This window comes from Jaculus jaculus, chromosome 1 (assembly GCF_020740685.1).
Source record: "Jaculus jaculus isolate mJacJac1 chromosome 1, mJacJac1.mat.Y.cur, whole genome shotgun sequence".
Taxonomy (NCBI): Eukaryota; Metazoa; Chordata; class Mammalia; order Rodentia; family Dipodidae; genus Jaculus; species Jaculus jaculus.
The window spans coordinates 193,299,623-193,319,154 of NC_059102.1; the positions used below are offsets into that span (position 1 = coordinate 193,299,623).

Below are 19,532 nucleotides of genomic sequence, written 5' to 3' on the forward strand. Positions count from 1 at the left end.
GAATTGCATTAAATGTGTAGATTGTTTTTGGTAAGATTGACATTTTCATAATATTGATTCCTCCAATCCAAGAATATAGGATATCTTTCTATTTCCTAATGCCTTATGAAATATCTCACTTGAGTGTTTTAATGTATTCATTGAAGAGATCCTTCACTTCCTTGGTTAGATTTATTCCAAGGTACTTTATTTATTTATTTATTTTTTCTTGAGGCAATTATGAATAGGAGTGATTCCCAGATTTCATCCTCTGCATGTTTGTTGTTAGTATATTGAAAAGTTACTGATTTCTGTGTATTTATTTTGTATTCTGCTACATTGCTAAAATTGTTAAATTGCTGTAATGGTTTTCTGGTAGAGTCTTTAGGGACCCTTATGAATAGAATTATGTCATCTGCAAATAACCATAGTTTGATATCTTATTTTCCAATTTGTATCTCTTTTATGTGTCTATTGTCTTATTGCTATAGCTAAGACTTTCTGTACTAGATTAAATAAGAGTGGGGACAGTGGACACCTTGTCTTGTTCCTGATTTTAGTGGAAAAACTTCAAGTTTTTCCCTACTTCATATTATGTTGCCTGTAGGTTTGTCATAAATAGCCCTTATTATACTGAGATATGTTCCTTCTATTCACAGTTTTTGTAGGACTTTCACCATGAAGGGATGTTGGATAATGTCAAATACCTTTTCTGCATTTCTTGAGATGATCATTTGATTTTTATTCCTCAGCCTAGTTATGTAGTGTATTACATTTATCGATTTGTATATGTTGAAACATCCCTTCATCTGTGGGACCAAACCTATTTGGTTGGAGTGAATGGTCTTTTTTTTCTACTAAGAATTACTCATTATTATTATTAGTTATGTACACAATATGTATACAGCTACGTTGGTACCATTGTTAACCTTCTCCATGTCCTTTCCACTACTGCAGGGACCCTCCTCATGGGGGAATGTGGGTCTTTCATTTTGGGGTTGAGAGTGATGCTTTTGATATTTTCTTCTATTCTGTTTGCCAACATTTTGTTGAGAATTTTTGCATCTATGTTCATAAGAGTGATTGGTCTGTAATTTTCTTTCTGTTTTTTTTTTTTTTGTTGTTGTTCTATCTATTTTCTCTGGTTTTGATATCAGAGCAATGTTGACTTTGTATAAGGAATTCCTTCCTTTCCTATTTTATGGAAAACTTTGAGAAGCAATGGTGTTAGTTCTTCCATGAAAGTCTCTTAAAATTTACCAGTGATTCTATCTGGGCCTGGAATTATTATTGAAAGGTATGTATTTATTCTTGCTTTTCTTTTTATTTTGTAGTATTTCCTGTTTTCCCTTTAGTCACTTGTTTTAAGTGTTATTTGTGTATGATTTATTTTTTCCTGTTCCTTCCTGTGAGTGCTTTGCTTTCTCTTTAGCATGAAGGATTCCTTCAAGTGTTTTCTGCAGAACTGGCCTAGTTTTCATAAATACCTTTAGTCTGTTTTTATTATGGAATGTCCTTGTTTCTCCATCAATTTGGATAGATAGATTTGCAGGATAAAGTAATCTTGCTTGACAGTTGTTATCTTTCAGAGCATCATTCTAAGCCCTTATGGCATTCGAAGCTTGTGTTGAGTAATCTGATGCTATCCTGATGGGCTTCCTTTTATAGGTGACTTGCTTTATCTACTTTCAATATATTTTCTTTGCTTTGCATGTTTAGTACTTTAATTATAACATGATGAGGAGAGGTACTTTCCAGATTTTGTTTGTTTGGTATTCTAAAAGCTTCTTGTATCTGAATTGGCATTTCTTTCCTGATTTGGGGGAAAAAATTCTTCTATGGTTTTGTTGGAAACACCTACTATACCTTTGGAGTGAAAGTCTTCTCCTTCTATTATACCCTGAATTCTTCTGTTTGATCTTTTCATAGTGTCCTGAATATCTTGAAATTCCCATTCATACCTTCTTATTAGCTTGTCTTTTTCCTTGTTGGACTGTATTATATCTGCCACCTGGTCTTATAATTTAGATATTCTGTTCTCTCCTTCATACATTCTACTGGTGCGACTTTCCACAGATTATTATTAGTTTTTTTAAATTTGACTTACTGTGTTTTTCAATGCTAGTATTTCTGCCTGGTTTTTCTTCAATATTTATATTTCCTTACTCATTTCTTATAATGACCTCTTTATTTCATTAAGATGGTTTCCTGTGTTCTTTTATTTTATTCCTTGGTTTCCTTCTTTGATTCCTTGGATTTATTTCAGTATAGATAAATCTTTTTTTAAAAAAATTCTTTGTCATACATTTCATCTAAAACAGTCTCATTGGGAGTCATTTCTGATGGATTTATAACTTTTGGTGTGATTGAATTGTCTTTATTCTTTTTGTTTCTTATTTTATAATGTAGCAATTTTTGCATCCTGAGTTGATTTGATGCTTTGGTTTTCTAATTTTCTGTAGTGTTCTTAGATGTGGAAATCCAATTTTATATACCATCAGAGTTAGAGTTTAAGGTGACAAGTAAATCTGTTGTACTTCAATCAAACAGTAGAATTAATCGTAGGTGTTGAGTTTGCTTGCTATTCAAGTATTCTAGTGGGCTAGATGGAACAATTTACTGACAAATTCTAAAATTCAAGTGAGCAATATACACATTCAATAAAAAACCAGCACAGAGTATGCTAGTGTAGGGATTAAAATAAATAGATATTCTTTTAAAGCAAATATCCTTAAGGGTGTGTGTAGCTCTACAACCTTAATCCTGTCAGCTGGGAGGTTGAATTTCTGTTCTGAAATAGGTTCCAGATAAGCCTGGGTCTGACTCAGACCCTGCCCTCAATAATGACAAAAGGAAAAGGCCAAGGCCTTATAAATCAGAAAGCATCAAAGACAAGAAATAGTCAACCCCAAATCCAGCTTAATTGAGAGTGGTAAAGCCAACCAAGAATATGTAACTCACAATTTTCTCCGATACTGAAAGAGAAATTAACACTTCCAGTGCAGGCCTATGTACCTTCTTTTCTGTCAGTCAGCCTCTTTACCTTTTGGGGTGGCTTCCAATCTCACCAATGCTGAGTGAGTGCCTACCTTGATCCCTCCATATTGTCCTGTGGAACTGGTATTCTGATCAGCTGTGCAGGATGCCCTGCTGCAGGAGAATGAATGAGTTCTCCAGAGGTTCTTGGTTTTCTAGAACAATATTCTTGAAAAATGTAGACACAAAAATTCTTGAACTGGCCCCAGACAGTCAGTGAGTCTAGTGCCAGAAGGTGCTACATGGGCAACTGGGGGAAAATGACCAATATCTGTCCAAGCAACTCATGGTCTAACCTACTTAGCAACAAATAACCTGATGTGATGCCCACACAAGTGCAATAGTGGTGTACAGCCATGATGGGAAACCAACTGCTCTTGATTTGGCTAACTGATCCCCTCAGTGGTATGGGACCCATAGCTGGATCTGGGAAACAAGTCAGAACCATATCCAAACATAAGCCCACTCTCCATTAACAAGCTACCAACAATTGTGGGCTACAAGAGGCCCTACACCTATTAAACTCTCTACAAAAAAGTAAGGGTTATCTCATTTGCCGGGTGCTAACTTACTCTCCATTGGAGAACCTGCTTCTCTTTTTCAGCTAGATGTAGATCCTAAGGAGAGAGCCACCCCATCATACCTCAAAATGGCCCTGGCTGAAACTAAGAACAATTGGAGAAACAAGCAAGAGTGCTGTTTTCTTGGTGAACCGGGTACCAGCACAAGGGTGAAGATTAACTCAGAGAAAAATCAACTCCTACCAAATCAGAGATCCAGAGACCTAGAGGCCCCCAACACCTCATCACTGAAGCAGACCAAAATTGAACCCAACATAGCTCAGGGAAATTTTCTGGAAGAGGGTGCAGAAAGAATGTCATAGCCACATGTTGGGTCATGATATGCAGAGACATTTATCCTCCATAACTGGGCTAACTCCAGAATGCATGACTCATATACCTGAACAAGGAGGGGCCAGAGGGAGGTGGTAGGACATGGATGAGCCTAACAATGGTACCAACTTGACTGTATTCACTGAGTACAAAACTAACTAATAAAAAATAAAATAAAATAAAATGTAAATTTGTAATAATTGAAAATTCCAAATATTCACTGTGCTCAGCAAATATATCCAAATGTAATATAGCATTCACTGTTTTCAAAGGATACTGAAATTATCCTGACCTGTAACATATTATTACAAAACAATATGCTTAATCACTTTCTCCTCACATTTATGGTTTAACCTCATAGTAGAGTTATAATGTCTACTCTCTTAATGTAAAAAGATAACCTTGAGGATAGATTATTTCATTATATACCATGAAATATTCCTGAAATAAAATTGGCTATATACAATAAAAAAAAAAAAAACAAACAAAAGATGCTAATTGAGAGGGGGAGGGGATTTGAAGGAAAGGGGGTTTGTGTGGGGGAAAGTGGGGGAGAAGAGGGAATTATCATGGTTTATTCCCTATAATTATGGAAATTGTCATTTAAAGAGCTTAAAAAATAAAGGGGGGCAAAGACAAAAAAAAACAAAATCTTGGACTGGTGCTGGCTCAACGGTTAAAGGCACTTGCTTTCAAAGCCTCCGAACCTGTGTTCTAATTTTCACTACCCACATAAAGCCAGAGCACGAAGTGGTGCATGAATCTGGACTTCATTTGCAGTGGCAAGAGGTTCTGGAATGTTCATAGTCTCACAAATAAATACATCTATTAATTTTTTAAAAATTCAGTAAAATTCTTATACGCTGAAAATAAGTGAAGTAAAATGTTTAGCTATAAAATATATGGAAGCAAATTATAAGAAATCATATGCTATAATGAATGATATTAAGAATATTTCAGATAAAGGAGACATACTGTATATTCATGAATTTAAAGACTTATGATTTTAAATGGCAATTCTCCCAGTGGTTATTATATAGCCATGTTTATTTTGTATAACTAGATAATTCTAGTCATATTATCTTTATAAATGTAAAATAATTAAAATGTGAAAAAAAAAGGATTTGGGGTTTTAGAAGTTTTCTTACTAAAAATCAATTTTAATTTAGAGCTGTATTAAATAAGGCAATGTGATGTTGTACATATATAAACAAACAGAAAATTGGTATGGCATTGAGAACTATGAAATGGAATGATATAATTCAGAAGCATGAATTATAAGTTATTACAAACTACTAAAAATAATTATTCATTAGTAAAATAATCAATGGTCTTTGACAGCATAATTATATCTGAAAGTATAAAAAAATCCCATGTATTAAAATCTGAATTGGAAAAAGCTGTTTTAGTATAACACATTGAAAATATATTTCTAAAATTAGTGCATGTAGGATTCCCAAAAGAGCACAAACTGTTAAGTAAGACATTACGTTTTTTATGTCAAAGCTAAAATTATAAACATATAAAAGACATCATAAACACATTCAGTAGAGAAGAAAGCATGATTCAAATGCCTTTCAGTGACAAAGTACTCACCTTCAGAATATTTTATGTGTATATGTGTTCAAAATAAAAGAGAAAGCATAAAAGGTGAGGTATGTTTTATGTGAAGGGTCTTTTCATCTTTTCTCCTTTTATGGTTTCTCAAGTGTGAGATATATAGAGAAATGAAAATAACTATACTATCTGTACTATTTTTGTGGTTTTTTTTTAAAATACTTTATTTATGAGAGAGAGAGAGAGGGAATAAATGGGCATGTCAGGGTCTCTAGCCACTGCAAACAAACTCCAGATGCATGTACTACCTTGTGCATATGGCTTACATGGGTACTGGGAAATCAAACCTGGGTCCTTAGGCTTCACAGGCAAGTACTTTAACTACTAAGCCATCTCCCCATCCCATCTGTACTAAATTTTGATGCTTTATATAAGCATTATTCAAATGAGAACGATTGGGAAACTAGGATAATGAACACTGGGAAATGATCCATTAGTAGTCATAAATTCAGTTTATAATATTGAAATACACACAAATATTTAAGACAGTGCAAGAAGGTACAATATATACTGTGTTAACTTAGTTTTAATCAATATCTTAAAAAAGTAGAAAGTCTTTCAGAGAAAGAACAAAATATTAACCTGAAATGGGGCTAATATAGTATGTAAAAATGGGAAGGAGAGGACACAATAGATGGTAGTCTAGACCAGCAGAGGGAGCTCAAAATATTGAAGCAGTAAATGCAATGAGTACTGAGTTATTAAGAAGATGGTTGTTAAACAGAAATATATTGGAGGATGATTTACTTTATATGTATATTCCCAAACACAAAACTACTTATGAATAATTTTGGGCAATTTGACTTAGGTTCTCTCAATTTTAATGGTACATCTTAGTTGAATAAGTTTATTCATTAGAACAAAAGTAAACTAAATCACTGTAAGATATGTGAGTACATTTATATATATGATAACATATTATTGGCATAAATTGAATTTAAGCAATACTGCAATGAGAAACATTTAATTGCATGGTAGTGATTATAGAAATTGTGAATAAAATACTTCAAATTAATCAATCTGAAGCAAAATATTATTCTTCTAATAAAATAATAACAAGTTTTAATTTTATCTATTCTTACATAGAGACAATAGTACTGCCATTATAGTTTATAGTATTAACATTTTTAATTTTTTCTTTTATGTCACTACAGGTTGGGTAGCATGAAGAATAAAAACAAAGAAATTAAGGCAGAATAATTATTGAGTACTTCACTTGTCTATTTTATTAATCTTCAACAATACTTGTGCCTGTCGAGAGCAGAGGGAAATTTGTTAGAAGTGATTTCAAAGGAAAGCTATTATAATGACATATGGTGGAATGGGAAAGTGTACTATGCTGAAGAAGGGAAATAAAGCTGGGCCAGTGTTACCATAGAAGTATCTTAGCTATATTCTGAAAACCTTTTGTAGAACACTATCATATTAAAATTTCTAAAATGATTACAGTTGAGAAATTTAGGTGGATGGACAGACATAGAATATGCTATATTCACATTAGTGGCAGACTGATGAATTAGCTTTAAAAGAGCAGAAAATTTCAGGCAGCTTCATACAACCTCCTCTGTTATTTCCAAGTCTGAAACACTTGTTAAAATAATAGGCGAGTCTAAGCATCTAAGCCTCTCCAACTATTGCTGTAGAAGAATTTTTTGGAAACACTCTTGCAAAGGAGAAATAAAGAAAAACAATTCTTTGTTTTCAGCATTTCCCAGCATGTACCAAGGCAACTAAGTGAGAAAGTTGCCCCAGGGAAAAAAATACAATTTGAGAATTATGTAAAACAAAGCTAGTAGTAATTAACTTTTGATGATTTGGACTGAATATGTCCTCATGTGAGGTATAAATTAGAATCCGATATTTAACCAGAATCTAGAATAGGCCAAAGTATGAAACAGGACTATAGTTACTTTCAAGACATAATTTTTTCACAATCACACTATGCTGATACATGTGATATGTCTTTCATGTTTATGTGTACACATATTCATATGGACTTATATACTGTATTAAGACAATTATACAAATCTATATAGTAAATGAGTTTGGAAATTCTTTACTAATGCTTTTCTTATAGTAATGTTTGATTTGACTTAAACAATGAAGGTGTTCCTAAATGACCAAATACTGCATGTATAGGAAATTAGTTATGTGAAGGAAATGGTACCTGAAAGTCTCTTTTTGTTATGATAAATCCCCTTCCATGTTAAAAAATCCAAACACCTGTATAGACACTAATTTCCATAATAAATTATTTCCTTAATTGATTATCATATAATTCCAGAATATGAAAAATAATCATAATTTTCTTATCATGGTTTGAGAAACTACTAAATCTTTAAGTATCTTATATATTTTAGTTCAAATCAACTTGGAAAATTAATTCAAATTACTCTTGCTAAAGTTAGGAAATCAGCATAAATCTAAGTAGTTTAAGAATCATTACAAATACTTTATGTAAACAAATATTAACTGGCTCAATGACATAATTTTATATTTTCTTTCAGTTAAATTTCACACCAAAGGCTACATGGCAATTAAGAGAGTACAATATGAGGGTTAGACAATAATATAAGACAAATTAATCAGTAATAATCATTTTTATGTTTTTTGATTTAAGAACAAGATTTTATAGCCTTTTAATCTAGCACTGTTAAATGAAGATATGTCTATATGTTGCATATTATGCAGATTATTTTAAACCTCTAACTCTCTCATTCTAAACCTCACATTCTAAACAAGCAGTATATCCCTCAGCTATATAATAAGCTAAGTTCTCATTTTTAGCTTTTTCCTTTTGATATAGGATCCCACTAAATTTTCCAGGCTGCCCTTGACACACAGAGCTTGAACCTGTTATCTTCCTGATTTGGCCCCTTGAGTAGCTGGGATTAGAAGCCAGAATCTCTACCCTGGTGGTTATTACAAATCTTTACAATGTTTGGGTATTATATTCACTTAGAAAATAATATAATAAAATATTTAGTGGTATAAATAGATTTGGAAGTGTATAAAACTAAACATCAAAGTACATAAAGCTATGCACATGCCTATGTATTAATGAGAATTGGAAATAAATAGCTTACATGATACAATTTTAGGTTTAACTTAAAACCTAATACTAGATTGTTAAATTGGGAAGAACCAATCATGCTTTCAATTCTTTATTCTTTAATATACCATTTTAAAATGAAACATCTGCAGTTAACAGCAATTAAGATATTCTAGTAATGTTATCTGCTAAAATATCATTTAGCAATTTTAATTTTTAAAACTTTTTTTTTTTGAGGCAGGATCTCAATCTAGCTAAGGCTGACCTGGAATTCATTATGTAGTCTCAGGATGGCCTCGAACTCATGGCGATCTTCTGACCTCTGCCTTCCTAGTGCTGGTATTAAAGTTTTGTGCCACCATGCCAGGCTAATCTTTAAAACTTTTTAAAGTTTTTTAAACCTTAAAAAATTTCTTATTTATTTATTTGAAAGAGAGTAAGAAGGAAAGAGTCAGAGAGGGGGAGAGAGAGAAGGAGAGAGAGAGCATATGGGTGTGCCAGGGCCTCCAGCCACTGCACATGAACTCCAGATGCATTTAGCACCCTGTGCATCTGGCTTATGTTGGTAATGGGAGCCAAGCCTGGGTCCTTAGGCTTTGCAGGTAAGTGCCTTAACCACTAAGCCATATCTCCAGCCTAACAATTTTAATTTTTAAGTTATATAACATTAGCAGAAAATATTTCCACAAATGTGATTATAAATTAATCCAGTGTGACACTAATAAAATGAGTGTGCTTACCATTGTTGTCTCTGCAATAGAGCCAAAGCTATTTATGAATATGTTGCATGTGACATTAACTGGGGGACCTAAAACAGAAAAGAATAAACAGGGGCCATTAGGTATTTACCTAAAATATTTTCAAACCATTCTTTGCGTTCTTAGTGAAAAGCAGAGTTATTTCTTTATGTGCACAAAGATGCACCAAATTGAAGGCAGTCATTCTGTGCAAGAATCTGAAATGAAAGTCACAAGGTTTGAGATGTTCTTTGAACACTAATACTGACTATTGTCCATGGTATGAACTCTCTGTTTCCTTAATCTAGATGCTTCTAATGCCTTTTTTGGGGAAGGGGGGGGTAAATTCTATATTTATTTATTTATTTTTGGCTACAAATATATTAAGTTATTTATTTATTTATGAGACAGACAGAAAGAGAAAGACAGAGAATGGGCATACCAGTGCCTCCAAATGCATGGGCCATCTTGTGCATCTGGTTTACGTAGGTCCTTGGGAATCAAACCTGGATCCTTTGGCTTTGCAAGCAAGTGCCTTAACTGCTAAGCAATCCCTCCAGCTCACATATAAATATAAATATAAATATCATTTTTATGTTTAATTTATTTATTTTGTGGGGATTTTTTTGATTGTAAATAATATACCATGGTAATACCGTCCCTCCCCCACACTTTCCCCTTTGAAACTCTGCTCTCCATCATATCCCCTTCCCCTCTCAATTAGTCTTTCATTTATTTTGATGTCATGATCTTTTCCTCTTATTATGATCATATTGTGTAGGTAGTAGCAGGTACTGTGAGGTCATGGAAATCCAGGATATTTTGTTTCTGGAATACCATGTTGTAAGGAGTCCTACCCTTCCTTTGGCTCTTACATTCTTTCTGCCACCTCTTCCACAATGTACCCTGAGCCTTGGAGGGTGTGATAGAGTTATTTTAGTGCTGAACACTCTTCTGTCACTTGTTCTCAGCACCATGGTGTCTTCTGAGTCATCCCAAGGTCACTGCCATTTGAAAAGAGGTTATCTAACCAAAAGTGAGAGTAGCATTAATAGATATGTATGAACATTAAAAAGAAGTGCTTACTGGGCAGTTTGGTGAGCATAGTATACACATTTAGCCAGACAGTATCAGACATTATACTCCTAGGGCTCATGACTACTCCTGTTGTAGGTTTTTAGTATCAGGGATGTGTTCCCTCACATGGAGCAGGCCTCCTGTCAAATTAGAAGGTGGTTGGTTTCCCCCATAACAGATGTGCCACTATTGCACCCACTGGATCATTTGGCCTGCCTGGCCAAATATAAGGCTTGTGGTGTCCACTGTTGAGTATCTTTGCTGGTGATTCCCTCCCTTTGAATTGCATGCAACATGGCTTTTTCCAGCTTTCTGTAAGATGGTCTACAAGGAAGAGGTTTTTAGCTCAGCTCCAGCAGAATATCTCAGTGACCTTGCAGCCCAAGTATGTAAAGTCTTCAGTAATAGGGTCTTACCATCTATTCCTGGTGGGAAACCAAGGTCCTCTACAATGGCCTGTAATGTTTTGGGGACATCAGGGACCTCCATGGCCAACAACTCACTGGAAGGTATCCCATCCCTGGCACTGAAATCTATGGTTCCTAAATGTTTCATTGTCCAAATAAGTAGGTTTCCATATGACTTAATTATATCCTCTTAGATTTTGATTAGCCCTACCTCCACCTTTGCTTTACTCAATCCCTTCCCCTGACCTCCTCCCATTTAGGCCTTTTCACCCCCATTACTCTGTTCTTCTACTTACAAATATACAATTGCATCCTATTAAGTTCCCCCTCCCTCCCTTTCTATTCCCTTTATATTTCCTTTCTAGCTTAAGGGCCTTAGCTACTGACTTTTCTTTCTTTTTTCTTTTTCTTTTTTTTAATTAATTAATTTATTTATTTATTTGAGAGAGACAGACACAGAGAGAAAGACAGATTGAGGGAGAGGGAAAGAATGGGCCCGCCAGGGCTTCCAGCCTCTGCAAACGAACTCCAGATGTGTGCGCCCCCTTTTGCATCTGGCTAACGTGGGACCTGGGGAACTGAGCCTCAAACCAGGGTTCTTAGGCTTCACAGGCAAGCGCTTAACCGCTAATCCATCTCTCCAGCCCCTGACTTTTCTTTCTACTCACACAGAAGTCCTGTCTTTGTAGCTAGGATCCGAATAAGAGAGAGACATGTGACATTTGGCTTTCTGGGCCTGGGTTACCTTATTTACTATAATCTTTTCCAGATCCATCCATTTCCTTGCAAATTTCATAACTTCATTTTTCTTTACTGCTGAGTAGAACTTTATTATGTAAATGTGCCACATTATATGTGTGTGATTCAGTAAGTCCCCTTTGGTAACATTTATACTGATCTTTCCCTAGGGTATGAGAAATAATTTTATAACACTTTGCATGTCTCACAAAATTGTTGAAAATTGGAAGCATTAGATAATATATGGTGACACATTTATTTACTTTTCTTTATTAGTTATGTACATACTCTGTGCATAAACAGCCATGTTGGTACCATCATTAGCCTCCTCCCTGTCCTTCCTCCTCTGAAGGGACCCTTCTTGTTGAAGATTGTGGGTTGTGCAGTGTGAGGTTAGCCATCAGTTATGGGAAGGAGGCTATATCTCTGTGCATAATGTCCCAACTTGTGGCTCTAACCATCTTTCTGCCCCCTCTTCTGTGAATTTCCTTGAGCCAAGTTGGGTTTATTTTAGGTCTACTTCAGTAAAGAGGTCTTGGGGACCTCTGTGTCTCTGGATATCTGGTTTGGTAGGAGTTGAGGATTCTGCCTCTTTCACCCTTGTGTTGGTACCAAGTTCATCAAGAAATAAGCACTCTTGCTCATTTCCCCTATTACTCTTAGTTTCAGCTGGGGCCCTGGTGAGGTGCAATAAGCTTATTCTCTCCTCAGGATCTGTGTCCTTCTGAAAAAGAGAAGCAGATTCTCCAATGGAGAGTGAAGTCAGTACCATATAAATGGGATAACCATTATTGTTTTAGAGAGAATTTTTGTTTGTTTGTTTGTTTTGAGGTAGGGTCTCACTCTGGTCCAGGCTGACCAGGAATTCACTACAGAGTCTCAGGGTGGCCTTGAACTCATGGAAATCCTCCTACCTCTGCCTCCCAAGTGCTGGGATTAAAGGCATGTGCCACCATGCCTGGCTAGAGAGAATTAAATAGGGACAGGCCCTACTGTAGCCCAAGGTTGGTGGGAGCTGGATAATGCAGAGAAGACTCATTTTTTGGATATGGTTCAGAATTGTTTCCCAGTTCCAGTTATGGGTTCCATTTCACTGAGTGGATCCATTAGCCAATTCAAGAGCAGTTGGTTATCCACCATGGCTGTGTTCCATTATTGCACTTGGGCAAGCATCACATCAGGTTGTTTGCTGCTGAGTAGCTTAGAGCATGAATTGCTTGGACAGATGTTGGTCATTTTCCCCCAGTTGCTCATGTAGCACCTTCTGGCACTAGATGAGCTAACTCTCTGGGACTGACTCATTTCCAGATTCCAGCCAGGTGTCTCCATGTTCCACACCAATAGAACATGGTGTCTTTGGCAGTATTGTCTTACCATTAACCTTTGGTGGGTAATGAAGTGCTCTGACAGAAATCTGTCTTCTTTCAGGAAAACTTGTAGGTCTCTCTGATTAACAGCTCACTGTGGATGTTAACCACATCCTGATACTGGGATAGGCTAGTCCCAAGAAAAGGAACGAAGAAAAAGGTAGGTAATATAATAGAGGAAGAGAGAAGAGAAAGGGAGAGAGAAGATTAAAGTTAGTCTTCAGCATACCCTATCCAGGGCTCTTTGATTCTTATGTTCCATCTAAGGACCTGATGAAGGTTCAACCTTTTAGTCTGTCTTTCATGATATAGGATTTTATGGTACCATTTCCATTTTGGTCCAGTTTTGTGTCTCCCTCCCACCCTTATTCTCTCCTTCCTCTCCACCTTCTCTATTGTCTGGTCCTCAAGGTGCCTAGCAGGTATGTCAGCATCTCAGGCAATTTCAGGTTAGAAGCCACAGATGAGTGAGACCATGCAACGATTGTCTTGTTGTGATTGAGTGAGTTTTCTAATAATGATCTATCATACGTTCAACCATTTTTTCTTCAAATTTCATTGTGTCATTTTTTTTCTTGCTGCTGTGTAGAATTCCATCATGTAGATATACCAAATCTTGGTTATCCACTCATCTAATGATGGACATCTGGGTTTATTCCCCAGTTCTTAGTTGTTATGAATTAGAAGCTATAAATGTGGTTGATCAAATCTCTCTGAACTGAGGCATGGAGCTTTTAAGGTAAATGCCCAGTAAGGGAATAATTGGGTTTTTTGGTAGTTCTATAGTCAACCTTCTTAGGAGTCTCCGTATTGCTCTCCATAGTGGTTGTACCATCTTACATTCCCATCAACAATGAATGAGGTTTCCTATTTCTCCACATCCTCAACAGCATTTTTTTTTTTTGATTGTTTAATGTTTGCTATCCTTATTGGGGTAAGATAGAATCTCATAATTGTTTTAATGTGCATTTCCCTGATGATTAGGGATGATGAACATTTGTTAAGTGTATATTTGCCATTTGTATTTCTTCCTCTGAGAACTCCCTGTTCAGATCTCTGCCCCATTTGGTGAGTGGGCTGTTTGACTTTTTATTGTTTGGGTTTTTGAGTTCTTTGTGGATTCTAGAAATTAGGCCTCTGTGGTAGCACATATTTAGATAATCCTTAGGGTACTCCTCCACATACATAAACCTCCCATCCACATATTTTGTTGCTATTTATTCATTCTTCATTGTTTAATAACTTAAAGTGACTATCAGTAACTGAATTCTGAGCTGTGAGCTTAATGGTTAGCTTGTGAGAGATTTACCAAGTTCCTTATCAATTACGCACTTTTTAACAAGAGTCTCGGTTTGTTTGCAGGAACTCCATCTATGCTCAGGTACTCTGGCTCTATCCTTCACTTCTTACTAGTTCAGGGTCTGAGTTACGTCAACCTGGACCTTTTGATGCATTTGTTGGACTTGCACACAGCCTGGTAAATACATGTAACCTTGAAATTTGTCAGAAAACACTAAAATTTTCAAAGTTCTCCAAATGTCTCAATACCTGAATCTGTTTATTGTTTTGTTCTGGCCCCTGTTTTCTTCATCAGGTGTCACACCCACTGGTAAAACCATTTTCTGATTATTTTAAACAAATGCTATCAGGATAGGGACTTGCCACAGACTTTCTGAGATGCTCTAATGTGCTCTTTTCTCTGGTGGCTACTAGGTTTTAAGGGTCCTGTACAGCTGAGTGTGAGGCCAAATGAAAATGTTTACTTCTTTGGAAAACATTTATCAGAGTTTCTTGAGTAAATACTGCTAAGGCTGGCACTGACTTGTTCAGTGATTAGAATTCTTAACACTAATTTGACAATATCAACCATGACTTTTATTGACAGAAATTCTTCATTTAACCATTCTAGAACATTTTTTGTAAATGCTTGATTTTGTATTCATCACAAATCCAGTGTGTTTTGTTTGTATTCATTCCTTTACTAAATGTTAAGCACCTGTATATAACAAATGCAGGAAACACAGCAAGATGATTATCATCTACTGGAGCAGAAAGACCTAAAATCAGTAACTGGTTGTGTTATCTCCTCTTGCCAGCTACTGTGCTGGCTGCCACATAAATGTAATTTATATCTAAGAGTGACAATATTTTGCCATTTACACATTGGGAAACTAAAGCTCAGAGAGCATATATAACATGTCATGAAGTAACATGGTTAGGTCTGATACTAATAATCATTCTTTACCACCATACTATGTTTTTTTTTTTTTTGTTTGTTTTTTTACTTATCTTTATGTAACAAAGAATTTAGCTATCTTACCACAAGCTTTGTGATTAGGCTTGTAGCTATATAAACTATTTTGTGATATGGATTAAAATGGCTCTGATTTAAAATTGATGTGTTAATCAGCTAAGGATACATAAACATATGTAATATTATTTTAATTTATTTTATTGGAAAACAACATAGGAGTAAATTTGTATTGATAAGGTTGACTACAAAACAGGATAGTAACCTCTGGCTTATCCTTACTTTTCCTTCCCTTCTTTTTGATAAAAAATCATTTTAATTCACATATGAGCTTCTTTGGATATTTCCCTTTCAAAAGCTTATTTTTTAAGCATATGATTCGACATCCACAAAGAAAATATAGATTTAACTTATTCTTCATATATCATCCCCTATGTGAGTCTGCCATAATCTACCTTTCTGATGTCTCATGACTCATATATGGTTTAAAGGTCACTTTTGTTAGGTCAATATTCACAACCTTACTATTATAGAAATGTAGATATTTTTCCAAAATAAGCCACATAATATATTATGTTATCATTTCCTATTATAGAATTTTTCCAATATTGGTAACTATTTAGTGCATTTTACATAGCTTTGTCCAAATGTATTATCAATTTATCCTCAAGTTATAAAATGTATGAATTATGTTGCAATATTTTCCAACTTATTAAATACTGTATTCATTTATTTTCAGAAATTTATAGACTATATTCTGAATTATTGTCACACTTAGTATTTAGTTAGATTTGAAAGAAATTTTTGGGTTAGAAATTATTTTTTCTTCTGAGTTTTGAAGACTTTCTTCCATTTTCCAGTTGATATTACAATAGCCTCAGGTCTAAACTATATATTTTGTCTTGTTACCAGATGGAGATTTGTTTATATGGTAAAACATGTAAAGGCGCTATTTGATTTTCACTTGACTATTTCTTAGTTTATGGATTTTTCCCTGCAGAAGAAAGAAGGTTGCATACATTCTGGCATTAAATGCTAATTGCAGTTTTTAAAAATGCTATACTATTCAGGTGTGATGGCTCAAGCTTTTAATCCCAGAACTTGGGAGGCAGAGGTAGGAGTTTGTTTCAGGCAAGCCTGAGGCACATACACAACGAATTCCAGGTCAGCCTGTCCTAGAGCAAGACCCCACTTCAAAAAACCAAAAAATGAAAAATGCTATGCCAGTCATTGTCTGTCTGTCTGTCTGTATGTATATGTGTGTGTGTGTGTGTGTGTGTGTATATATACAGACAGACAGACAGACAGACAGACAGTAAAAAGTCATTGGTCAATAAAAGTCATTGGTCTTGATTCTCAAATATGTTACATGTTTAGAATTTACTTCGTGAACACCTTGAGGCTCTTAATGATTCTTGATCAAGGAACTAATAGAATTACCAAGACACTATAGTAGAATGGTTATATTAATGGGCAAAGGTTTTGCCTATTGTTGTGTTGCAGGTTCCTCTGAATTGACGACAGAAAAAGGAGGCTCTGGGGATTCAGGAAGTCAAGTCTAGGAGACCTGAACCTTAAAGATCATGCAACCAACCCCCAGAACAAGACTATATCAGCTCGAAACTGAATCATCCCTTTCTGGGAGGCAAGGCAGGAAGGAAGTTCCAGAGACTCCTGAAGTCAACAAGTCTAGGAACTGGTTGGAAGATCTCACCCTAAGGCCATGTAAAGGGGTGACAAGTGCTTCTGGGTGAGAGACTGTGGTACAGTGAGCTCTGGAGATGCAGTACTATGATTCCTCACCTATGCTGAGGTGGACTGTCTGATGATTCAGCTGGTTTTGAGTAGAAGCAGCTGTGGGGAGGTCATCAACCAGGATGGGATTACACTTCTAGTCTGGCTGGATAGCATTTGAGTTACACATTACTCCTGTAAGCAGCCCCTTCCCCTACTCTATAAGTAATCTCAAGAAACTCATTAGATCACCAAACCTGGTTTTGGTGTAATTTGTCCTTTGGTCTATTGACTATGCCCTGTCTGGAGATGTGTGTTTGCATCACCTTAAGGGGAAAAAAAAATCCTGTGACAAGGACATATGAAATATGGAATGGACCTGATCAATGACAGAGTAGAGACTACTTTCAAGGCATTAAATGGATACAGCATCCTAATGTTTTGAGAGCACTGTGTTCTACCCATTAGGCTTTTGGTGCATGCCAGATAAGACCAGCAATTTTGGAGTAGTCTTTTTAACCTAGCTATTGCTATGTCTATTGAAAACTGGTGCAGAGAATGAAGCTCTAAGAAGATTGTAAATCCATTGTTATCACACACTGCACCTGTTTAGCAGTCCTTGGCCAATCTGTTACATCTTTGTGCCAATGCAAAAGCTGTTTTATCCATCCAATATACTACTATGTTTAGCAACACAGCAAATCACTGCTATAGCATCCATATGGCAAATTTTACTTTTAAATTGATCATTACAGTAGACATTCTTGACCTGGAAAGCAAATGACTACAGTTGCAGATGTTTAGAGCAGCATTTTTTTCTTTAAAATTCCTCCTAAAGAAACATAACAAAGGTTTTTAAGTTTAGCAATGAAGCTGGCATGTCAAAACGTTGGCAATGATGTTGTTTTTAATCACATGGGAGAAAAAGTGTTCATTAGGCAGATATAGAGCAAGCAAATAATCAAAAAGCTCAAATGTTGCTAAGAATGACTAAGGAATTTGAATGTAATGTTGTACTACTGCTTCACCTTCTTCAATGACAGAATATCACAGATGATTAAAAAGAACACAATTTAGAGATTAGTTGTTATTTTATTTTAGGTAAATATGCATACATGTCACAAAAGAGGTATAGTATTCTTTAAGGGACAAAACATTTTAACAATTTCAAATCCAGATTCAGAATTATTTGCTAAGTTGTTCATAAACTGTAAAGCATGCTATAAAAGCAGAATTCTCTTTTTAGTCTTTATCTTTCTGTTTTCTTTCATGTAATTGCCCTCCCCCTCAGAGAAAAACTGGTATTCATACCTCTAAACTCATTCTGTTAAGAGCTTGTCCCTGACAAATTTTAAGACAATGTATTCATACATATATATCCATTTTTAAACTCATTTATTTGTTAAATTAATTAAAAACTGTGATGAAGGAAAACATAGCAGAGGTTGTATTTTTAGTCTTTTGAGCTGCACATATAAACAATAGTCAATATTGTAAGAAAATTAAGTCTTTCACTTTATACCTCTGTCTGATAAGCATTTCCAGTGGAATGAGGTAGGCCACTAGGTACCTGAGAACAGAAGAATCTATCTTACTTTCTTTATCTACTCATCTTCTATTAGGCATTGTATCTAGTTTATGAACATTGAAAATATTTCTCTATTGTCTACAAAGAAGAAATATAATGTAAATAATATTTTACTTGAACTGGTATAGTGGCTTATTTGGTAAAGCACTTGCCATGCAAATGTGACAACAGGGTTTGTGTGCCCAGAACCCATATAAACATCAGACTTGATGTGCACCTGTCATCTCAGCACTCGAGAGGCATACACAGGCAGATCACCAGCAAGCTGGCTAGCTCGACCAACTGAATTGGTTTGCTGTGGGTTCATGGAGAGACCCTGTTTCAATAAAATAAGTTGAAAATAAATAGAAAATAATCAAAGAAGACCTCTGATGTCAATCTCTGCCTCTAGACATACACAGATGCATGAGCTCATTGAACACATGTGAATGGAGACACATGAACATACATACACACATACGCACACCCCATACACAAAAATCAGATAATATCCTATTTATTATTCACTATTGGGCAATCAAACAACTGTCAAAAGTATGATATTTTGTTGGCTAGGAGAGCAAGGAGTTGAAAATGCTTAATTTGGAGGTGGAGCTATGAGAGTACTGAATTTAACAACATTTAATTGTTGGGGAAAAAAAGGCAGGGCTGGAAATAAAGCTTCATGGTTAAGGGTGTTTGCTTGCAAAGCCTGTTAGCCTGGATTCTGGTCTCAAGCCACCCACATAAGCAGGATGCAAAAGGTGGCATAATCATACGGCATTCATTTGCCATGGTAAGAGGCCTTTGTGCTCCCATGTACAGGGGCTCGTCCCTGTGTTTACACACACACGCACACACACACACACACACACACACACGTGCCCAAGAATGGGCTAGAGTGATGGCTTCACAGTTATGGCACTTGCCTGCAAAGCCAAAGGACCCAGGACTCACCTAAGCCAGGTGCATAATGTGGCACATGAATTTAGAGTTCATTAGCAGCAACTGGAGGCCCTGGAATGCCCATTCTTTCTCTTTCTTTCTTTCTTTTTCTCTCTCTGCCTCTTTCTATCA

At 35.7% G+C, this 19,532-nt stretch overlaps 1 protein-coding gene across 2 annotated transcripts in view; it reads right to left on the minus strand.

Moving 5' to 3' along the window:
• Glra3 (glycine receptor alpha 3) overlaps positions 1–19,532 on the minus strand; it is a 179,748-nt gene that overhangs the window by 111,577 nt on the left and 48,639 nt on the right. For both annotated transcript variants that reach the window (XM_004657121.2, XM_004657120.2), the window contains exon 3: positions 9,318–9,385. In XM_004657121.2, coding sequence (XP_004657178.1) covers positions 9,318–9,385 — 68 coding nt within the window. The remainder of the gene's footprint in view (positions 1–9,317; positions 9,386–19,532) is intronic.